Source organism: Glycine max, chromosome 4, assembly GCF_000004515.6.
Source record: "Glycine max cultivar Williams 82 chromosome 4, Glycine_max_v4.0, whole genome shotgun sequence".
Classification (NCBI taxonomy): domain Eukaryota; kingdom Viridiplantae; phylum Streptophyta; class Magnoliopsida; order Fabales; family Fabaceae; genus Glycine; species Glycine max.
The window spans coordinates 1,840,812-1,858,616 of record NC_016091.4 but is presented as its reverse complement, the minus strand read 5'-3'; the positions used below and the strand labels follow the sequence as shown (position 1 = coordinate 1,858,616).

At 28.7% G+C, this 17,805-nt stretch overlaps 1 protein-coding gene and 1 pseudogene across 1 annotated transcript; one reads left to right on the top strand and one right to left on the bottom strand.

Annotated features, from left to right (window-relative positions):
- Positions 1–6,471: 6,471 nt before the first annotated feature.
- LOC100817868 (uncharacterized) lies at positions 6,472–7,841 on the top strand. The gene is made up of 2 exons (XM_006577901.3): positions 6,472–6,628; positions 6,713–7,841. Exon 2 carries the CDS (start codon positions 6,811–6,813, stop codon positions 7,453–7,455), a length of 645 nt encoding a protein of 214 aa, XP_006577964.1. The 5' UTR covers positions 6,472–6,628; positions 6,713–6,810; the 3' UTR covers positions 7,456–7,841.
- A 3,224-nt stretch (positions 7,842–11,065) lies between these two features.
- On the bottom strand, positions 11,066–12,624 carry LOC100779562 (PRA1 family protein H-like; annotated as a pseudogene).
- Positions 12,625–17,805: the final 5,181 nt, after the last annotated feature.

The window sequence follows — 17,805 nt, the reverse complement described above, 5'->3', positions numbered from 1 at the left end:
CAAGATCACAAGATCATAACCTAAATCATCCAGAATGATATATATTGTTAGTGTAAAGAATTTTACACTGACAAATAATTAATCTAGCCAATTTAATCATAAATTATAACTATACATCTTATAAGTAAATTATTGATGACGATCAAGTCATTTTGATTGGTCGAAATTAGTGAAAATTTGATTAACTATTCTATTATTCGTATAACTAAACTAGTGTAATGTTCAAAAAATATTTTCTACATTTCATAATTCAATTTGAGTATTTGATCGAAATAATTAAACCTGGACTAAGTCGCGCTTATTTGAGTAAAAAAAAATGCAATATTTTAATCTACGATTGGTTGATAATATAAAAAAAGTTAGATTATTAATGTATTACGATTAAATCATGTAATTTTACAGTTGAGAATTATTTTCATTTTAAAAAATATATTATATATTATAATGAAATTGTTGATAAAATTGAAATATTAAAGAAATTTAAAATTATATACAATTTTTTGCACTTGGTCTAATTATTGAAAAAATTAAATTCAATAATCATATTCATGAATTTTGTTGAATATTTTGGTATAGAGAATAAGTATGACAATTCTTACACTAGTAGGAAATAGATACCTTCCAAGCAAAATAATATTTTTATATTTTTTTAATTGCACATTTTATCTCGGCCGTTATTATCCATCCCAATCGGTGTATGTCAGTACTCAACACCGAATTTTCTTGACCAAAAACTCCTTAATTATTTTGCTTCTCAAAATTTAATTTAAGGATTTCACCATATTTTATTGTTTAATTTTTAAAAATTATTTTTTTCCTCTGCTATTGCATACCAACTAAGTCAACTTCTTGTTTTCACAGTGTTTGTCTAAATTATTTATGCTTAAAAAAATATTTTTCTGTTTATTTTTTAAAAAAATCCTATTTACTTATTAAAATGACATTTCTTTAAAAAAACACTTATTTTAAAATTTTAAACAAACTGGTCCATTGTAAGATTTTTTTATAAAGAAAATGAGAAATAAATGCGTCTATAAAATGACAAAAAAATAAAAAATTATCTTGTTGAAGGTACAAAGAGGGGCTAAGTATGTTGTGATTACCCTTTTATTAATTAATTGTAAGGGCATAAAAAGACCATAGAAGGACGCATTGCACAAATATGTCCAACAACTATCCCTTTTAGTATGTCTTGGTTCATTTGTCTCTTGTGCGGCTTTTATTTGAAGGATTATGTTAATATGAACGAGTTTTCGAAGAGAAGCAGAAAACAAAGGATATATAGACATTGTCTAAGCTGAAAAGGAAACGTCCCCTTGATGTCTCTGTCATGGATTCCATGCATCGCATCTTGCTTTCTTCAGCCAATTCACACAAATTTAAGGAGGAAAAGCAATTATATGAATAACATTTTAAGTTTAAAATGCTTTATGCAAACATAACCAATTTGCTTAGTTTTTTAGTAGAGTGTATAGATGCAGTTAGGACGGATTCAGAAATCTATTAGAGGAAGAAGGGTTGGATTTTTATTTCTTCCTTCGTAACTTTTTAAATATGTAACTTTTAATAAAAAAACAATTTTAAAAATATTTACTATTTTTACACATAAAATTTAAATAAATTTTGATTTTAAATGATAATAATTTTAAGAAACACACAATTAATTGTACACTAATTATAACATTAACTATTATCATAATAACACTAGACACAACTAATTTCTCATGATTTTACACTATCTAACCTTAATAACTATTATTTTACACCATAGAAAATTAATTTTAAGCTAACTAACTTAAAAATACATATACATAATAAGTAACAAGAGAGGAGGGGGCATTAGGACTCCTTGCTGTCCCTCTCTAGACCCATGACTCTACCGTCGTTCGGAGAAGCAAGGGAAGAAATCCATTAACGAATGTCCGTTCACAGCCTTCCCAACCTATTTCTAAATGTACACTATAGTTATTGTATAGAATGTTAGGGTCCGTTTGTTTAGTTTATTTTCAAAGAATGTATAAAAATATTATATTTTAGAGATTTCATAAAAAGTATATTTTTTATTTAGTTAAATTATATATATATATATATATATATATATATATATATATATATATATATATATTAAAAGGTAATTATAATTTCAGGATTTTGAGAGCTTGCCCAAAATATTTTTTTTAACTAATCAGAAATGTGGTTTTTCAAATGATTATTTTTTAAAACTCTAACAAACACATCTAAAACATTTAAAATTTAAGTTTTATTAAAAGAAAAAAAGAAGTTACAACTATAATGGAAGTGCAGTGTAATCATTCAAAATTCAGAACAAGTTATTTTGACGTGCGTTAACATGACCACGTCCACAAAAGAGAACTGTATTCAGCCTCAGCATGAATCCTCCCCACAAACGAAGCTTTATGAGACAAAATTTGTGCCTTTTCTTAATGTCTCTCTCTTTCACTAATTAATTAAAGAAGCACTACCTTGTCTCCTTGTATTTCACTCACAGGCATAAAAAAACAAGAACGGATTATACAATCAATTTTGCAACCTACTTGCCAGAAAAAATATTAGTACAACTCATGTTTCAGTGTTGTAAACATAGGGGGACCGCGTTTAAATATTTGAAAAAAGAAATAACCCGACTCACATTGCATTAACTTGTCAACCAATTTAGGTGTCTTGCGAATTTTTGTTTATTTCTTTTCAAAATCGTATTGTACAACTCGCAACTGGCATTGAATCAACTTATGAAGTTTTTTTTATAAAACTTAGGAAGAAAATCAAACATAAACTCACACGTAAAAAAAACAAAATAAAAATGTAAACTCAAAGCTTAATATACCTTAATGAGATAGTTCAAATAAGAGGTGGCAAAACAAACTATTCAATACAATGCAGACTAAACTGAAGCGGATTGCTAACTATAACAAGTAAAAAAAGCCCAAATTCAATTCATATCCTTTAAAAGTCTGATTTATTAAGTCTTTTAATGGGTTTTAATAGACTAAACCTGCATTAGACCATGATTGAATTGGACTAAAAAAACCTATTTAATTTGAGCTCAAAATTTAAAGTCCAAGTCTTACATTCCATCAGACAAGTTTGGACAAACTCAGTCCGTTTTGCCACTTCTAGTTCAACTTGATATACGGGCTAATAAATTTTCCGTTCATCTAAACCTATATTTCAAATTAAAATGTATAATTTTTGCAGAGTGAGATTTTACAGGCTTGTACTGGTTTGGGCTTTCTTTGGGCCTTGGTGTCATCGGATGTTTCTTCCTACACCCCAATAATATCAAATAATCGTTTATATTCTAAATGACTTGGGAGGTTTTGACTTCGTAATTTCTCAAGTTTCTTATGTTGGGTAATTGACCTCTTTAACGCTTTATTTTTGGCCCATAATGTCATTTATAATGTATCATTCTTAATTTAAAATAAATAAAAAAGTGTTATGAATACTCACGGTTGCTTTATTATCATTTTAGATAGAGTAATATGTTTTATTTTTGAGTTTGAGGAGACGATGAATTTTAAGAGTGATTAATTTTTTTTTAATTAGATTAAAATTTGTAAAAATATCTTAAAATATGATTGAAAAATAAAATGATACATGCAATAATTAAAAGAAAAAGACAAAGAGATAAATGATAAATATAACAATATATATATATATATATATATATATATATATATATAATTGTGATAAGAAAAGAAAAAAAAAAGATGAAATATGTCAAATAGATATTTACAGGGGTGTTTTGGATATGCGGGGATGGAAATGGAACTAAAAAAAAGAGAGGTGTAATGCCTCTTGTAGAGGCTTTGTTGGAAGGCAGTGTCACCTAATCTTTTATTTTTGTGTTGCTTTCGTGAGCCTTCCACCCCCCAGGACACAAAACAGACATAATGAAAAGGGATTTGCGATTTCTGTAATTGTACCCTTAATTAAGCAAGAGACTGAAAGGTGTACTTGTAAAAGAAAATAAATTAAGTTTATGAGAATTATGATATTTTCTTGTAGAGGCCCTACTATATAAATAATCATTTAACATGGGCGTATTGAAAAGTAAAAGCAAAATTACTAGTTTAGAATAGTGCATAACGCATGCTTAATATCAGGTGATCCATGAAGGTATTCGGGACCTGCTAAAATTTAAAGGCATTGTAGAATTTATCAATATTTAGAATCTGTTTGATTATGTTTCAGTTTTAAATTATTTTATAAAATAATTTTTAAAACCAATTTTTAGAAAGTAGAACTATGGAAAAGATGTGAAGCTCTAAGAATGAAAATGAGTAATAGAAAACTAAAAGTAAGAGATTAAAATAATTTAGCGATACGATGTTCTGATTTTTTTTTTTTTTTGTTAAAACTAGAAAATAATATTCATATTGAAAATAATTTTCAAAAATTACTCTTATCAAATATTTTTTAAATTTTCAACAACCAGAAACTATTTCATTTTTTTAAAATATAGTCCCTTAATTTCTTATGCTATCTACTTTTATATGTTAATTAAGAAAACAAATTTTTACTTTCGAGAATAACATTTTTTATCACAAGTAATAATTTAAAAATTACTCTTAGATGAAGGTTGTAGTTAGATAATCTTATAGCCAATATTTACTTATATCTTAAAAAAATTGTGATAATTTAATTTATTTATTGAAGTATGAAATATTTTTTAAATTTTTAAAAATATAGACTTAATTTATTTAATAATAAATTTTATGTATTGGTTGGATCATTAAAACTTTATATATATATATATATATATATATATATATATATATATAAAAAGAAGTTATGTGTATCTATATATAGAGAATATAATAGTTATGTACTTATAGTTTAAAAGAGTTAAAGATACTCTAAAGATGTCCGAGTTAAAAATAATTTTTATGGACAATTGAGAGAAAATAATTTTAAAATAGTTATACCTTGTAAACTAACATTCTTTAAGTCTCGATTGTCATCCTTATTATATACGTGTTTGGACTAAAATTAATAATTTAAATGTAAGTTTATAAAGGCAATTAAAAACTTACTTTTACAAAATTGAATTTTCAAACAAAATTTTAATACGCAAACACATATTTTTGAAGATAACTAAACATGTTACCAAATGAAACTTACTCTCAAAGTACGTTGTTGAACAACAAAAGATATTTTTTAAAATGTTAATCAAACATGTCCTAAGTGAAACTACGTGGGTACGTTGAAAGCATTTTAACCTCATTAGGTGGATAAAAAAAATCTCAGGACCAATATAGTGGGCTAACCGAGGACTTAAGATCAAAATGATAGTTTTACGTACAATAAGTTGTATTTAATTAATAGTATAAATGGTAAAATTTATACTCTTTAACAAAACATTTAAATTAAATTATTATTTTTTATAATCTATAAAGAGAGTAATCTTATTTGATGTTATATTTCTTCTAATTACTTTTATCTTCAATTATTATAAATTATTATAACATTTCTTTTAATTTTCACTATAATTATTATAAAGGGAATAATCACGTATAACGTTATATTTCTTGTGATTATTTTTATCCTCAACTATTATAAACTTACATTTATTTTAACTTCCTAGTGTAGTTACATTTCTAAAAAACAAATTACACCAAATTAATATATAAGTAACTTCAAAAGTTCAGGCAAAGAGTATTTTTTTTTACTAGTCTTATTATAAAAATATTGTATCAGTTTTATATATTTATAAGGTTTTTCATTTTGGATTTAGAATTATTTTATATTCCGTTATATTTTTGTGTATTTAATTCTTATATATTGTTATCGTAAAAAAAGTACTATTTTAATTAATTAATTAAAAAATATTATTAAAATAGTTGTTATAAAAATTAGTGGTTTTATCATGTGACAGTTTATACTTTATAGGATTGTATGACAGATTTGTCAGCATATTTAAATTTATTTTTTATTATATAAATTTGTCTTTATATAAAAGAATATCTTTTAATAAAAAATGCGAAAAAGATAACCCAGATTCCAAAGCAGTTTTTTTTTAAAAAAAAAAAAAAAGGAAGCACAGAACTATTCCCGGACATGAGGTCACGGGGCAATAGACAAATATCAAAAGTCTGGGCCCCACCACATTGACGACGTGTATGGCTAGGATTTTTCCTATCTTGTCTGACTCAGACCAATTTCAAGGAACCCGATGAACTAAGCAACGTCACTTTCCTCCCAACGGCTATTTACAAAGACAAAATCCAACGGTTCTCATCGCCCCGGCGGTTGCCGCCCTACACCATTCAACGGTATTCGTCTAAGGTTGCCGACCGCAACGGTTGTCAGTAATTTAGGAGAAATCCTGACATAATCATTAAAATAATTGCAGATATCGCATTACTTCAAAAAAAAAAAAAAAAAGCCGTGGAGCATTCCATCTTGCGATCCTTGCCATATATATTAAAGGCGTACGAATGTGGATAGTCTTAGAAAACCCTTAGAGGCTTAGACCCATCTCCTCTAAAATCAGGGTCCCCTCAATCAAAAAACTTCTTCTTGTTCTGTTGTGTCCATATGTTATATTTTATTTTATGATATACATAGAAGCTTGTTCTTCTGATCTAATTTTATGAGATCAAGTGTTGGTTCTTTCTCCATCTAGTACTATTATTTTTCCCCTGTAATATATATATATATATATTATTCTAATTAAACTAATTCACAGGCTACTTGATCCGTTTGTTTTGAAGAAGATCATCGCCTGTTTTTGGTTAACTGTTTAATCCAAATCCAGTTTCATTTTACGTGATCCGTTAAATCTGAATGGAAGCTGTTTTGACGCCTCACGCGACGGCACAAAAACAACCGTTTGCTCCTAACAAGAACATCAGAATGAAAACCCCGAAGAAAAACGGACGAGGTAATTTCATTTGTGCTAATAACCGGTCTGAGAATTTTGACACGTATGCAGGTCTCTTGAATCCTCCTTCACGCGCCATGTCCTTCTCCTACTCTCACCCGCTCTCAGCTTCTTCACTCTTCACTCATCACTGTGCTCAACAACCACCTCTGCTTCCTCTGCCCCACGTTGTTTCGCCAACTTATGGTAGCGGACAAGGCCTTGTTGTTGTTGTTAATAAAAACAAAAACAGGAGCAGAGACATGTCTCTGACACCTAAGAAATCGAAACCAACGAAGCGAGAGGAAGCGAAGAAGAGATCGGTGACACAATCTGATAACCGCTGGGGACCTGATCCCAAAGACCTTCCCAAAGTGGTGCTAGGGATGGGAAACAACCACCACGACGTCGTTTCGGGGGCGGTTTTCAATCTGGCTCCGCCACCCAGTAGTTTGCCGCTGCCAAAGTTCTCTTTGAGATCCAAACTCGGTTGCAACGCCGAAACCGCCGCTGGTGGCGTTGATGACGGAGCAACCAACAATCTCCGGCGACTTCTGCGCCTCCGGTGATGCTGTTAAACCTACTTCTCTTTCTCTCCTCGTTGCGTGATCGATGGTGCATGAATATGATGCTAAGTTTGTTGGGTCACGTTACTACTGGTAATTATTATTATGTGTAAATAAAAAGGATCGGCGAGGGTAATTTGCTGATTCGGGGTGCCTGCTGAATATGCTTTCGTTTTTTTTCTTTTTCCAAAATAAAAAAAGGTGTGTTTTCTTTTGTTTGTTCAACACTTTTAACTTTTGTGCACCACCTATGCTTTTTTTTTTTGAATTGGGGTGCACAGAAACGATGTGTAGTTCTTTCTATGTACCATCAGTTTCGGCTATCAGTTCCGTGATCCCTCTGTATTTAAATTTTCTTGATATTACTACAAATCTATTTGCTCTTTTTATCACATTTTTACTTTATTATTTTCTTATATTTTTTTCTCTTCTGTCATCGTCACAATTATTATTATACAATGTATATCTATTTTTTTTTTCTCTCGTCTTTCCGCTCATACAACTAAAAATATGTATACCGCACACCATAAAACATTTTGCTTAGTTTTATCCTCATAAAATTATGGTTTCGTATTAGTATTCGAAAGTTTTTCATCTGTCCTTCCATTAATTCTTTTTATCGCTGATATTAAGCCGTGTTTATTTTCATGCTTAAGCAATAAGGAAACTTTTCCTATATTATATAGGAAGGTTTTTAAACGTGAAATAACATACTGGGGGTTGGGTGGGTATATTTTCACTTAACACACTTTTTATATTTGATGAATTTATAAGAACTCGTTGGACAATATAAGAACCAATTAATTTGACGATAAATTTTTTGTTGACAATAGATGCGTGACTCGTTTCATTTGATATCCAATTAATTTCTTTCATTATCGATTTGGTCTATTGAAGTAAAATTACCTCGAGTTGCAAGTGAAAACTAGAAATTGAATCCCAAAATTTCATTAATTATCCAAATGTCAAACTATTTACGACTTGTGGGTTGAGATAGTTGTCTGTACAGATATTTTATGTGATTGTTATTTATAATTTCGTAAATAGTTGGTTGACTCCATACGATTAACATTAAATGAGGTAATATGCAAAAACATAGTCTTCAACGTGATGTTTCGGACTAAAATAAATTATCCGACTTAGTTTATCGATGCATGTTTATGTTTATAATAACTTATTTGGACGTGGCTACGGTGGAGCACATAGTGGTAATTTTGTGTATCCCGTAGGTAAGTTAACCTGTTTAATATGTTGTAATAAAATAAAATGAAAATAGAAAATCTTAATACCTTTAGAAATATGAATAAAATATTGGACGGATACTGTATATACTTTCCTTACCAAATGCTCAAATATGTAGAGATTCTATAACCACCCGTTAAACACGAGCAGATTGCACACCAGGTTTCACCCAACCTAAGACAAACTAAATTACAGAATTGAACCAATAAACTCGTTGCCAAGGGTTACCATTCATACTGCAAAAACAAAGCTAGCTCAAATAATTTTCATTTTTTAAAATTAAATTAATTTACCGATCCTTGAAATTGCTACAGTAAAATTAGTTTACATACACCGACAGTCTCCGTTCAATTCAAAACACGAGAGAAATAAAAATTAATTGAAAGTTAATTTCCCAACCAATCAACAACTTTAAACAATCAATTGAAAGTTAACAAAGTTGAGAGTGTAAAAATATATCTAAACATGCAAATCAATTTAAATGGCATATTCAGATTAAACAGCGGAAATTAAAAAATTAAAAATATTACAAGCATATCTTCAACCATTGCAAATTGAACGCGAAGCGGCGCAGACACGAACCTGAAAGATAATTTTGTTCTTCCAGTCTAAATAAAGAAGTGAGTTTGGTGATACTGAGAACATCCTATCCTATTTAAAGAGTCTATCTATCACAGAGCTTAACTTTGTTATCGGAACGTGAGACTGAATATATTTGCAAAAATATGGGTTGAACGTGGATGAAAAATGGATCACATTCAGACGTAACTAAATTTTCCAAAATAATAAAATATATAAAAAAGGAAGTAAGTGGAGCGTGCTTTGAACGTGGGCTTCCAACAGAGAGAAGAAAAAAGAAATACATTGAGTGAACAACATGCAAAAGAGAAGGACGAATCTTAATGCTTTAGTAAACCAGGTCAAAAACCCTTCCATGGGAATTACTTCCCTGCACCTCCCATTTGCTGCATAAACAAAGCTCAAGTGTCGAATGTGGTGTTCACTCCAATGCCTCCTCAGATCAGAATTCACCGCCTAACATTATGATGTGCAAACCACCCAAGTGTTTTCCTATTTTTTCTTGCCTTGGAAACCTTCAACGAAAACTCCCAAACGCACCTCTTTCGAAGCGCCGTGGTGGGTTTGTTTTTCTTTAATTTTTTGTGATAGGGATTGCAAATCAACCTACATATTTGAGTATTTGGTAACTTCAAAAAGGAAACCATTTGTATAAGGAGAGTATAGGCAGTATCCATCTGATATTTTATTCGTATTTCTAAAGGTATTAAGATTTTTTATTTTTTTTACTTTATTGCAACAAGTTAGCATATCTGCTGTACCCGGTAAAACAAAATGAAAACTATGTGGAACACTTCAAAAGCTCTCCTTAGCCACACCCAACTTATTTGTATAACAGTTTCATGTTAGAAAAATAATTAGTAAACTAAAATTATAAACATAGCAGTGGAATTATTTCAAATATAATCAATACACAAATAATTTTTATAATAATACTTAATAAAAAAAATATAATAACAAAGGAAAATTTAAAAAAAAGCCTAAGTTGATGTGTGTTATGCTTTATTCTTATAGAGAAAATGTCTCATTGTATTGATATTAAATTATAATGTGTTCTTTTTGGAAAGATTTCATTGCGTGCAATGAAAGATTTCTAAATTAAAGAACACCATACTTTAAAACATATTTTAAATAATAGTAAAATTTTGTAAAGAAAAGATAGACAAAATATTTACTATTTGAGTTATGTATATTTTATTGGTATGTGTGTCCTGAATTTCCACATGTTTGTCTTTTTGACATGGAATTACATGTATTTTAAATAATAGTAAAATTTTGTAAAGAAAACAATCAATCACTAACATTAACATGTAGTAACAAGATGTTTAAAAAACAAAAACTAAAAATCGAACAACAAATTCTTTAAAAGTGTGTTTGGATGAAGAAATTTAAAATTTTAAAGAATTTTAAATTCTGAGAATTTCAAATGCTTCAATTTAAATTCCTTCATTTCTAAAATTTTGTGTTTGGATAAAAAATTAGATTTTTTCATTTTTAAAATTTTGTATTTGGATAATGAAATTAAATTTCTTCATTTTTAAAATTTTGTATTTTGATAAGAAAGTTAAATTTCTTCATTTTTAAAGTATATGCTCGTGTAGGGTCTTTTATTTTATTTTCCTTTGGAGGCTAAAGTTCAAAGGTATCTTTCGAAAATAAATTTGTGTGTTACAGCTTTTTTTCAATAGAATTACAATCAGAAAAAAAATTGACGAACGCTAAAAGAATGAGATTTATTTTTATATAATTAAAATTAAATTTATAAAATAAATATTTACATAGACGTTTATCCAAAGACGATGAAAATTCCCAAATTCAAGAGCCTTATATGACTAAAACACAGCATAGATTCTCGAATTCAACAAAAAAAACCTTCAAATTAACAAAGAATAGAGAGGCAATAGCGAGTGCGTACAGAGTGCAGGCAAAGAAAATAATGAACAAATAGTTGCGGGTGTAGCGTTTCACGTTTTCCTGAACTCTCAATCGCGTCTATGAGGGAGAGGAAGGGAAGGAGTAGGAATCGGAGAAGGCAAAGAAGGAGCAGGACCAAGAGGGCGTGTCGACGGCGAAGTCATCAGCAGCGAGCTTGGCGAAGGCGTTGAGGGTGAAGAGGGAAAGGAAGGTCAAGAGGCGGGAGAAGAGGGTGGAGGCGGCGGAGGAGGGAGCGAGGGAGGCGGCTACGGTGGAGGAGGAGGTGCGGTGGTCGAGGACTTTGAGGAAGCTGGTGTCGCAGAGCCATGACTCGAAGGCGGGTTCGAGGTCGCGCGGAGGTTTTCTGTGCACAAAAGAATTTCAAATTCTTTCCTAAAATGAAAGAATTTAAAATGCTAATATTTAAGTTAATTAAAATCTCTTATCAAAATACTCAAATTTCAATTTTTTTTCAAATTTTTATCCAAACATCTTATTTAATTGAAAAATAATTAAAATTCTTTGAAAAATTGAATTACCTTATTAAATTTCTACATTCAAACATACTCTAAAAGTTAAAGACCCGTAATGTTCACAAAGGATATTACCCAAATAAAAGATAACTTATTAAAATACAAGAATAGGAGTAGTACGATACTTTTAGTTTTTCACATAAACTAATTCTAAAAACATTTTATTTTTAAAAAACATAATTAATAAAAAATATATATATTAACTTAAAATTTTAAATTATAAAGAAATATTTTTCAACAAGTCTTTTAATCTTTTGAGTAAAAATATACAAACAAGAGATGACTCCCCTTGCTTTTGACAAATGCGAGGCTTGTAAAGTGATTTTGTCACTACAATAGATTTGAAATATAATGTTTTTTTCATTTCAAAAGTAGCGAAATAAGATAAATTATTGTGTGGCCATTTATATATCTATGTTCCAGACGATTTTTATGTGATATGTGTGGCTAAATTTTTAATTTAATTACAAAAATAATTAATAGAGTTCAACTGTATCACGTAGTAATTACTCCATTAAAAATTAATGAATTAACAATCAAATTTAGTGAATTTAATTACAAAAATAATTAATAGAGTTCAACTGTATCACGTAGTAATTACTCCATTAAAAATTAATGAATTAACAATCAAATTTAGTGATACAAAATTGTGTTTCCTTTGTTATATTTTGGCCTTAATTTCTAGTGATAGATTTTTCTTTTCAATTATAGAGATTACTTTGTAATTAATTTTAATTTTTCTATACGTGAAAGTGTGAAACTCCTAAAAAAATTTCATTCCCAATATCATGGGAGAACTATGGAATATGCTATATATGTTCTGTTTTCAGACCCTATCTTAACAAGACGAACTCTCGCTCCACATTTTTCTCCCATTTCCCACAGTAGCATATTCAGTGTCCATTTATATCTCATCTATGAACTGGACCCATCAAGGTAGTTGACAACCAGAATGTGTTTTCACTCTCCATTTCCATCTTGTTGGTTTGCATGACTTGTTAAATGACACCAAGGTTTGGAAGAGTCAGCCACATTTCGAATTTACAAGCCTAAAGATGTTCTTGATTGCACCGATTAATTACTCTGCTTGAGAGCAAATGCAAGTTGAGCATGCTAACTCCCATTTGCAATCTAGAGTTTTGGTTTTCCTTAACTTTATAATGCTATTCGTCATAGAAGAAAAGGTTTGTACAAGATGGAAGTAGAAAATCATTTTGAAATGGAGTATAAATATTTGGACAGCTAAGCGAAGTTATCTGATACCATCAAAATCAATTATAATAAGAAAGAGCCAAGCCATTTATCACATCTACCTTATCATTGACTTTTTTATATTCGTTTTCTACTTATGTAAACAAATAAAGAATAATTATATTTACTTTGCCTATTTTTAATTACCTATTCAAATAATATACAATTTCTATTTATCTTTTTTCTTTCTATTTTATTTCTTTTGTCCTTGTTTCTTCTTACATCCAAGCAAAGTGTTTATGTTTATGATTCTCAAGTTATGAAGCATTACTATTATTTTTATTATTATTATTCCAGATGGATAAGATAGAGTATTAGTATATTTGACTCATAAATTAAATATATCAGTTTTATCTTCGAAAAAGGGAAATTTTATTGTTATTTAATTTTATATACTCGTTGAAAAATAGTTTATCTGAGCGTATTTAACAAGCTATTTGTATTAATTAATTTATAGCTTATTTGACGATCGTATGAACTTATTTATTCAAAATAAAGATTTTAATATAAAAAGTATTTATTACTTTTTATCTTGTAAGATATAATTTAGAAAGAAAAAAATAAGCAACTCCCCTGCCCATTTACCATTACTAGAAGGTATTTTTTTAATCCAATATTTTCTATCTCTCAAACAAAAATAACAAAATAATATTTTTTATTTTCTCCGTTTATTTCTATCAATTTAAACACAGTATAAATTCTTACCAGATTGAAGTGGGTAGGTCCAATCCATCACGGGTTAAAGACTAAAGTAACACAGACATGCACTGATGTACGTAAGGGCCGGGCTTTGTTATTCTCACTCTCATTTTTGTTGAGTTCATCTCCAACTGGTCTTTTAAAATATATTTTTTTGACAAAAATATCCTTGATGAAAACACGTATCTGTCATGTATTTCGACAAATACATAAATATATGTTTTATAAACTGTTTCTTCTTTTGTATTAGTAGCTTTTGAATTGGAATATTGCAAAGTAGCTGTGTAGTTATTCTTAAAGATAAAAAAAAAAAAAGACATTCGTGTTGAAAGTGGATACTTATAATTTTTCTTCAGTATAAACTTTGTTTTAGACCACTTCTTGAGTAATGAGAACAAACGAATAATTTAGAGAGAAAAGGTTGAAGGATGAATAGAAAAAAAAAATCAAATATCACTAATATGACATTCAAGTTCAATCAACGTAAAACTTGATAACTCTTCTCATTCAATCTTGTTCCAATTCCTTGTTAATAACTAGTAACTTGGTTTAGGTGTTAGAACCTATTGTTTAAGGTTATCTAATAGTACAAGAAAAATAATCTATGCCTACATATGCATTTTGCCTATACACATGAATTAGTGTAGATAAAACTTAAAAATACTTATACCTTTCAGTAATTAATGTAGGTAAAACTCAATGACTTATACCTACTATTATTTGGTGTAGGTGAACTCATTAAAACTAAAAAAGATTTTTACCTACAATTACTTTGTCTAGGTAAAATTTCATAAAACTTATACTTACAATTGATTATTATAGGTAAAACTCAAAAGGATTATTATTTACAAAAATCTAGTGTAAATGAAACTTCACAAAACATATACCCATAACTATATAATGTAAATGAAACTTCCTTATGCCTGTAATTATTTGGTATAGGTAAAACTAAAATGATTATAATACATTTATTAATAAAAAAAAATTATGACTAGCTAATAACTACGAATAGGATCATAAAATCCTTGTAAGTAACGGAAATAAGATATTCTAGTTCTGTTGATAGCCTTGGGCAATTAAAATTTATAGTTATCACAAACAAATACTACTTATAGTTATCACAATAATTATACCCTTAGTTAGAAATGTGTTGCACTGGTGATTTGGAGATATTGGTGTGACATCTAACGAGAAAAATAGAATAGCAAATTTCATATAGTGAGTAACATCCCTAAAAATATTATTTTTTTAATAAAGTTTAATAGTTGATCCATAAAGCCATCTAGCTGAACTCATGTAGTAGAATATAACTATTGTGGGAGGATACCAGTAATTAATATATATTTAAACTACAGTGACTTTGTATTTTATTTATTTTTTTAACATTTTGAAGACATAAATATAATAACAATTTTTTTTGGCTTTTTTTTTCTGTCATCTGTTAGCTATATCTCAAATAATATTTTATCCCTTTCTTGCATGTCTCAAATGTTTGACATTTCTAAATTCTAATGCAATTTAATTTACAATAGAGCATTGATCACAAGCCTTTTTACCTGGGAATTAGGTTAATAGATTATTAGGAAATGATCATAAGCCTTTTTAGCGCTTAATGAGGGAGAGAAACTACTTTTACTCGACTTCACTTTGAATCAGCAATTCTCCTGGTTTGGTGTTAAAAGCATAACCAGGGGGGGTAATGTTTGGGAAATTTAATTATTAAAGTGGGTGTTTAATTGACCTGTTATGAGTTATTTTTGTCAGATAGAATGTAAGAGATGCTATTGTGAGTGACATATTATGTTATTCGTTTGACATGTAACAGGAAGCGCAATCTTAATACATTTCATTGTTGTCAGGTATTTAATGTCGACTAAGTTGACTCTAAAAAAATGAAAAGTCGATGCTAATCATATTTTATGAGATGCAATAAATCCTTAGTCATTTTGTATATTTTTCTTTGATTTTTTTAAAAGTAGTTTTTATGGTATTTGATTTATTTTATATTTTCATTTTAAACTTATACACGGTTATTAATAACTATAGAACTATCATTTCTTATCTTATTTATTGGTTTTAGGATTTTATGAAATTTTATCATTATTTTTCTTACAAAATCATAAAAATAAGGGACAATAATATGACATTATTTTTTATTAGTGAACACATTCGTGCAAGCACGCACACACACATGTATAAACTAAAAGTGAAAACAACAAATAAATAAAAAATTACTTAAAACTCATCATTTAATATATTTTTTTTGTTTTCTCTAATAAATATAAAAATAACACTATTTTATTTAAAATTTTAGTATAAAAATTAAAAAATAGTGAAACAAACATTAAAAAGTATGAACAATCAAATCAAACACCAATGTTTTGAGTTAAAATGGTGAGAGTGATCTAGTCATTAAACATATATATTTAACGTCAAATTTTCTTTTTTAGAGTTAGTTTGAGTAACACTAAATACCTATTTAATAGATAAAGATGGAACATACTAGGATGATTAAGGTGCTATAGGACAAACGAAAAACACAAGTATCACCTCCTAAACCATAGTTAGGAAAAATCAATCCTACATAAAAATAGTTTTGTAAAACTATCCATTTTAGTAAAAAAGTGATTTTATTTCTCTCACTTCTCAAAGTGTGACCCAAGAGTTGTGGATGTAAGTGGGTTGAGTTTGGTCAAACCCGTGACCCAACCCAATCAAATTTGAATGGGTTGGTTTGGGACGATTTTCTTAGAAAAAAATGAAACCCAACTCAAATAAACTTATTTGTAAACGGTTTAGGTCGAGTTGAGTCAACGGGTTAAAATATTTAATTGTCTATTTTTTTAAACGTAATATTTTTTATAAGCAAATTTTTTAATTAAATAAAGTAATGAATTAGACACAATTGTTTCTTATTAGATTTTTTATTAATTTTTTTGTGATGTTGTTACACCCCGCTCTACTTCATTGACTCCTATCTATCTATATATTTATACATGGGGGATGAAAAATTAAGCATGTCATATTCAAGATAAAGAGTTTCAATAATCATAATGAAGATGAGTTTCAAACACTTTTTTCTACCAAAACCAACGAGACAACTTACTTTTTGTAAATAGATTCGAAATATTTTTAAAAACTCATCTGAAGTGGTTTTAATCAATAAAACATTTGTCGCTTTGATCCTAAAAGTTAAGAATGTGTTAATAGTTACTCAATTCAGGTCAATAAGTTTATGTAATGAATAATCAATAGTATTTAATTTATAATTATATATATATATATATATATATTACATATATTATTATTAATAATAATTTAATGAGTTCAAATATTAAAACTTGTATTTCAATCCAAAACTTAATAAATTCAATTAATTTATTTAGAATCTCACTAAAATATAAAAATTACCCAACCCAAATTATTTATATTAATTTGGATCAATTTAAATTAGCACATAATCTTGACCCACTTACACCCTGCTAAGAGGAGTTTACACAAAAGAAAAAATATACACTTTGTAGGTTACTTACACTAATGTCCTGAATTTTAGCTGAAATGACATTGATTTGAAGGACAAATTGATAATTGCACAATCAATTAATGCACCAAAATCCCCTGTGAGATTGATGACATCATTTTGACAGTTGAAAATTACATACCAAACTGTAAATTATGTACTTAGGACTTGGGAATACATGGCACCCCATTGTTTTCCAGAATGGTTGTTAGTTCCAACAAGAGGAAAACAAGATTTCCATTTTCCCCCGTTGAGTTTTGAAGCAACGAAAGAAACAAAATGGAAACAGTGCTTGTTGAAGAGAAGAGACGGGAGCGGGCACATGGAGGTCGTACTTTACCCTTCAACATCCTCACACGTTAGCTCCAACAAACATCTCATGCATGTACAGTAGTAGTAGTAGTTCTATTTCGATTGAGTTTGGTACGCAGTTAGCGGCATGTTATCTTCATTTTCCAAACAAAAATGCAAACAAAAAACCTATTTTACAATTCCACGTATGTGTTTTGCATCTCCTTCGCAACTACAGTGAGCTCTATTTTTATTTTTTTATTTTTTGAACTATACCGAGCTCTATAGTAGATGCACATACACCTAGTGAGCTCTATATCCAGG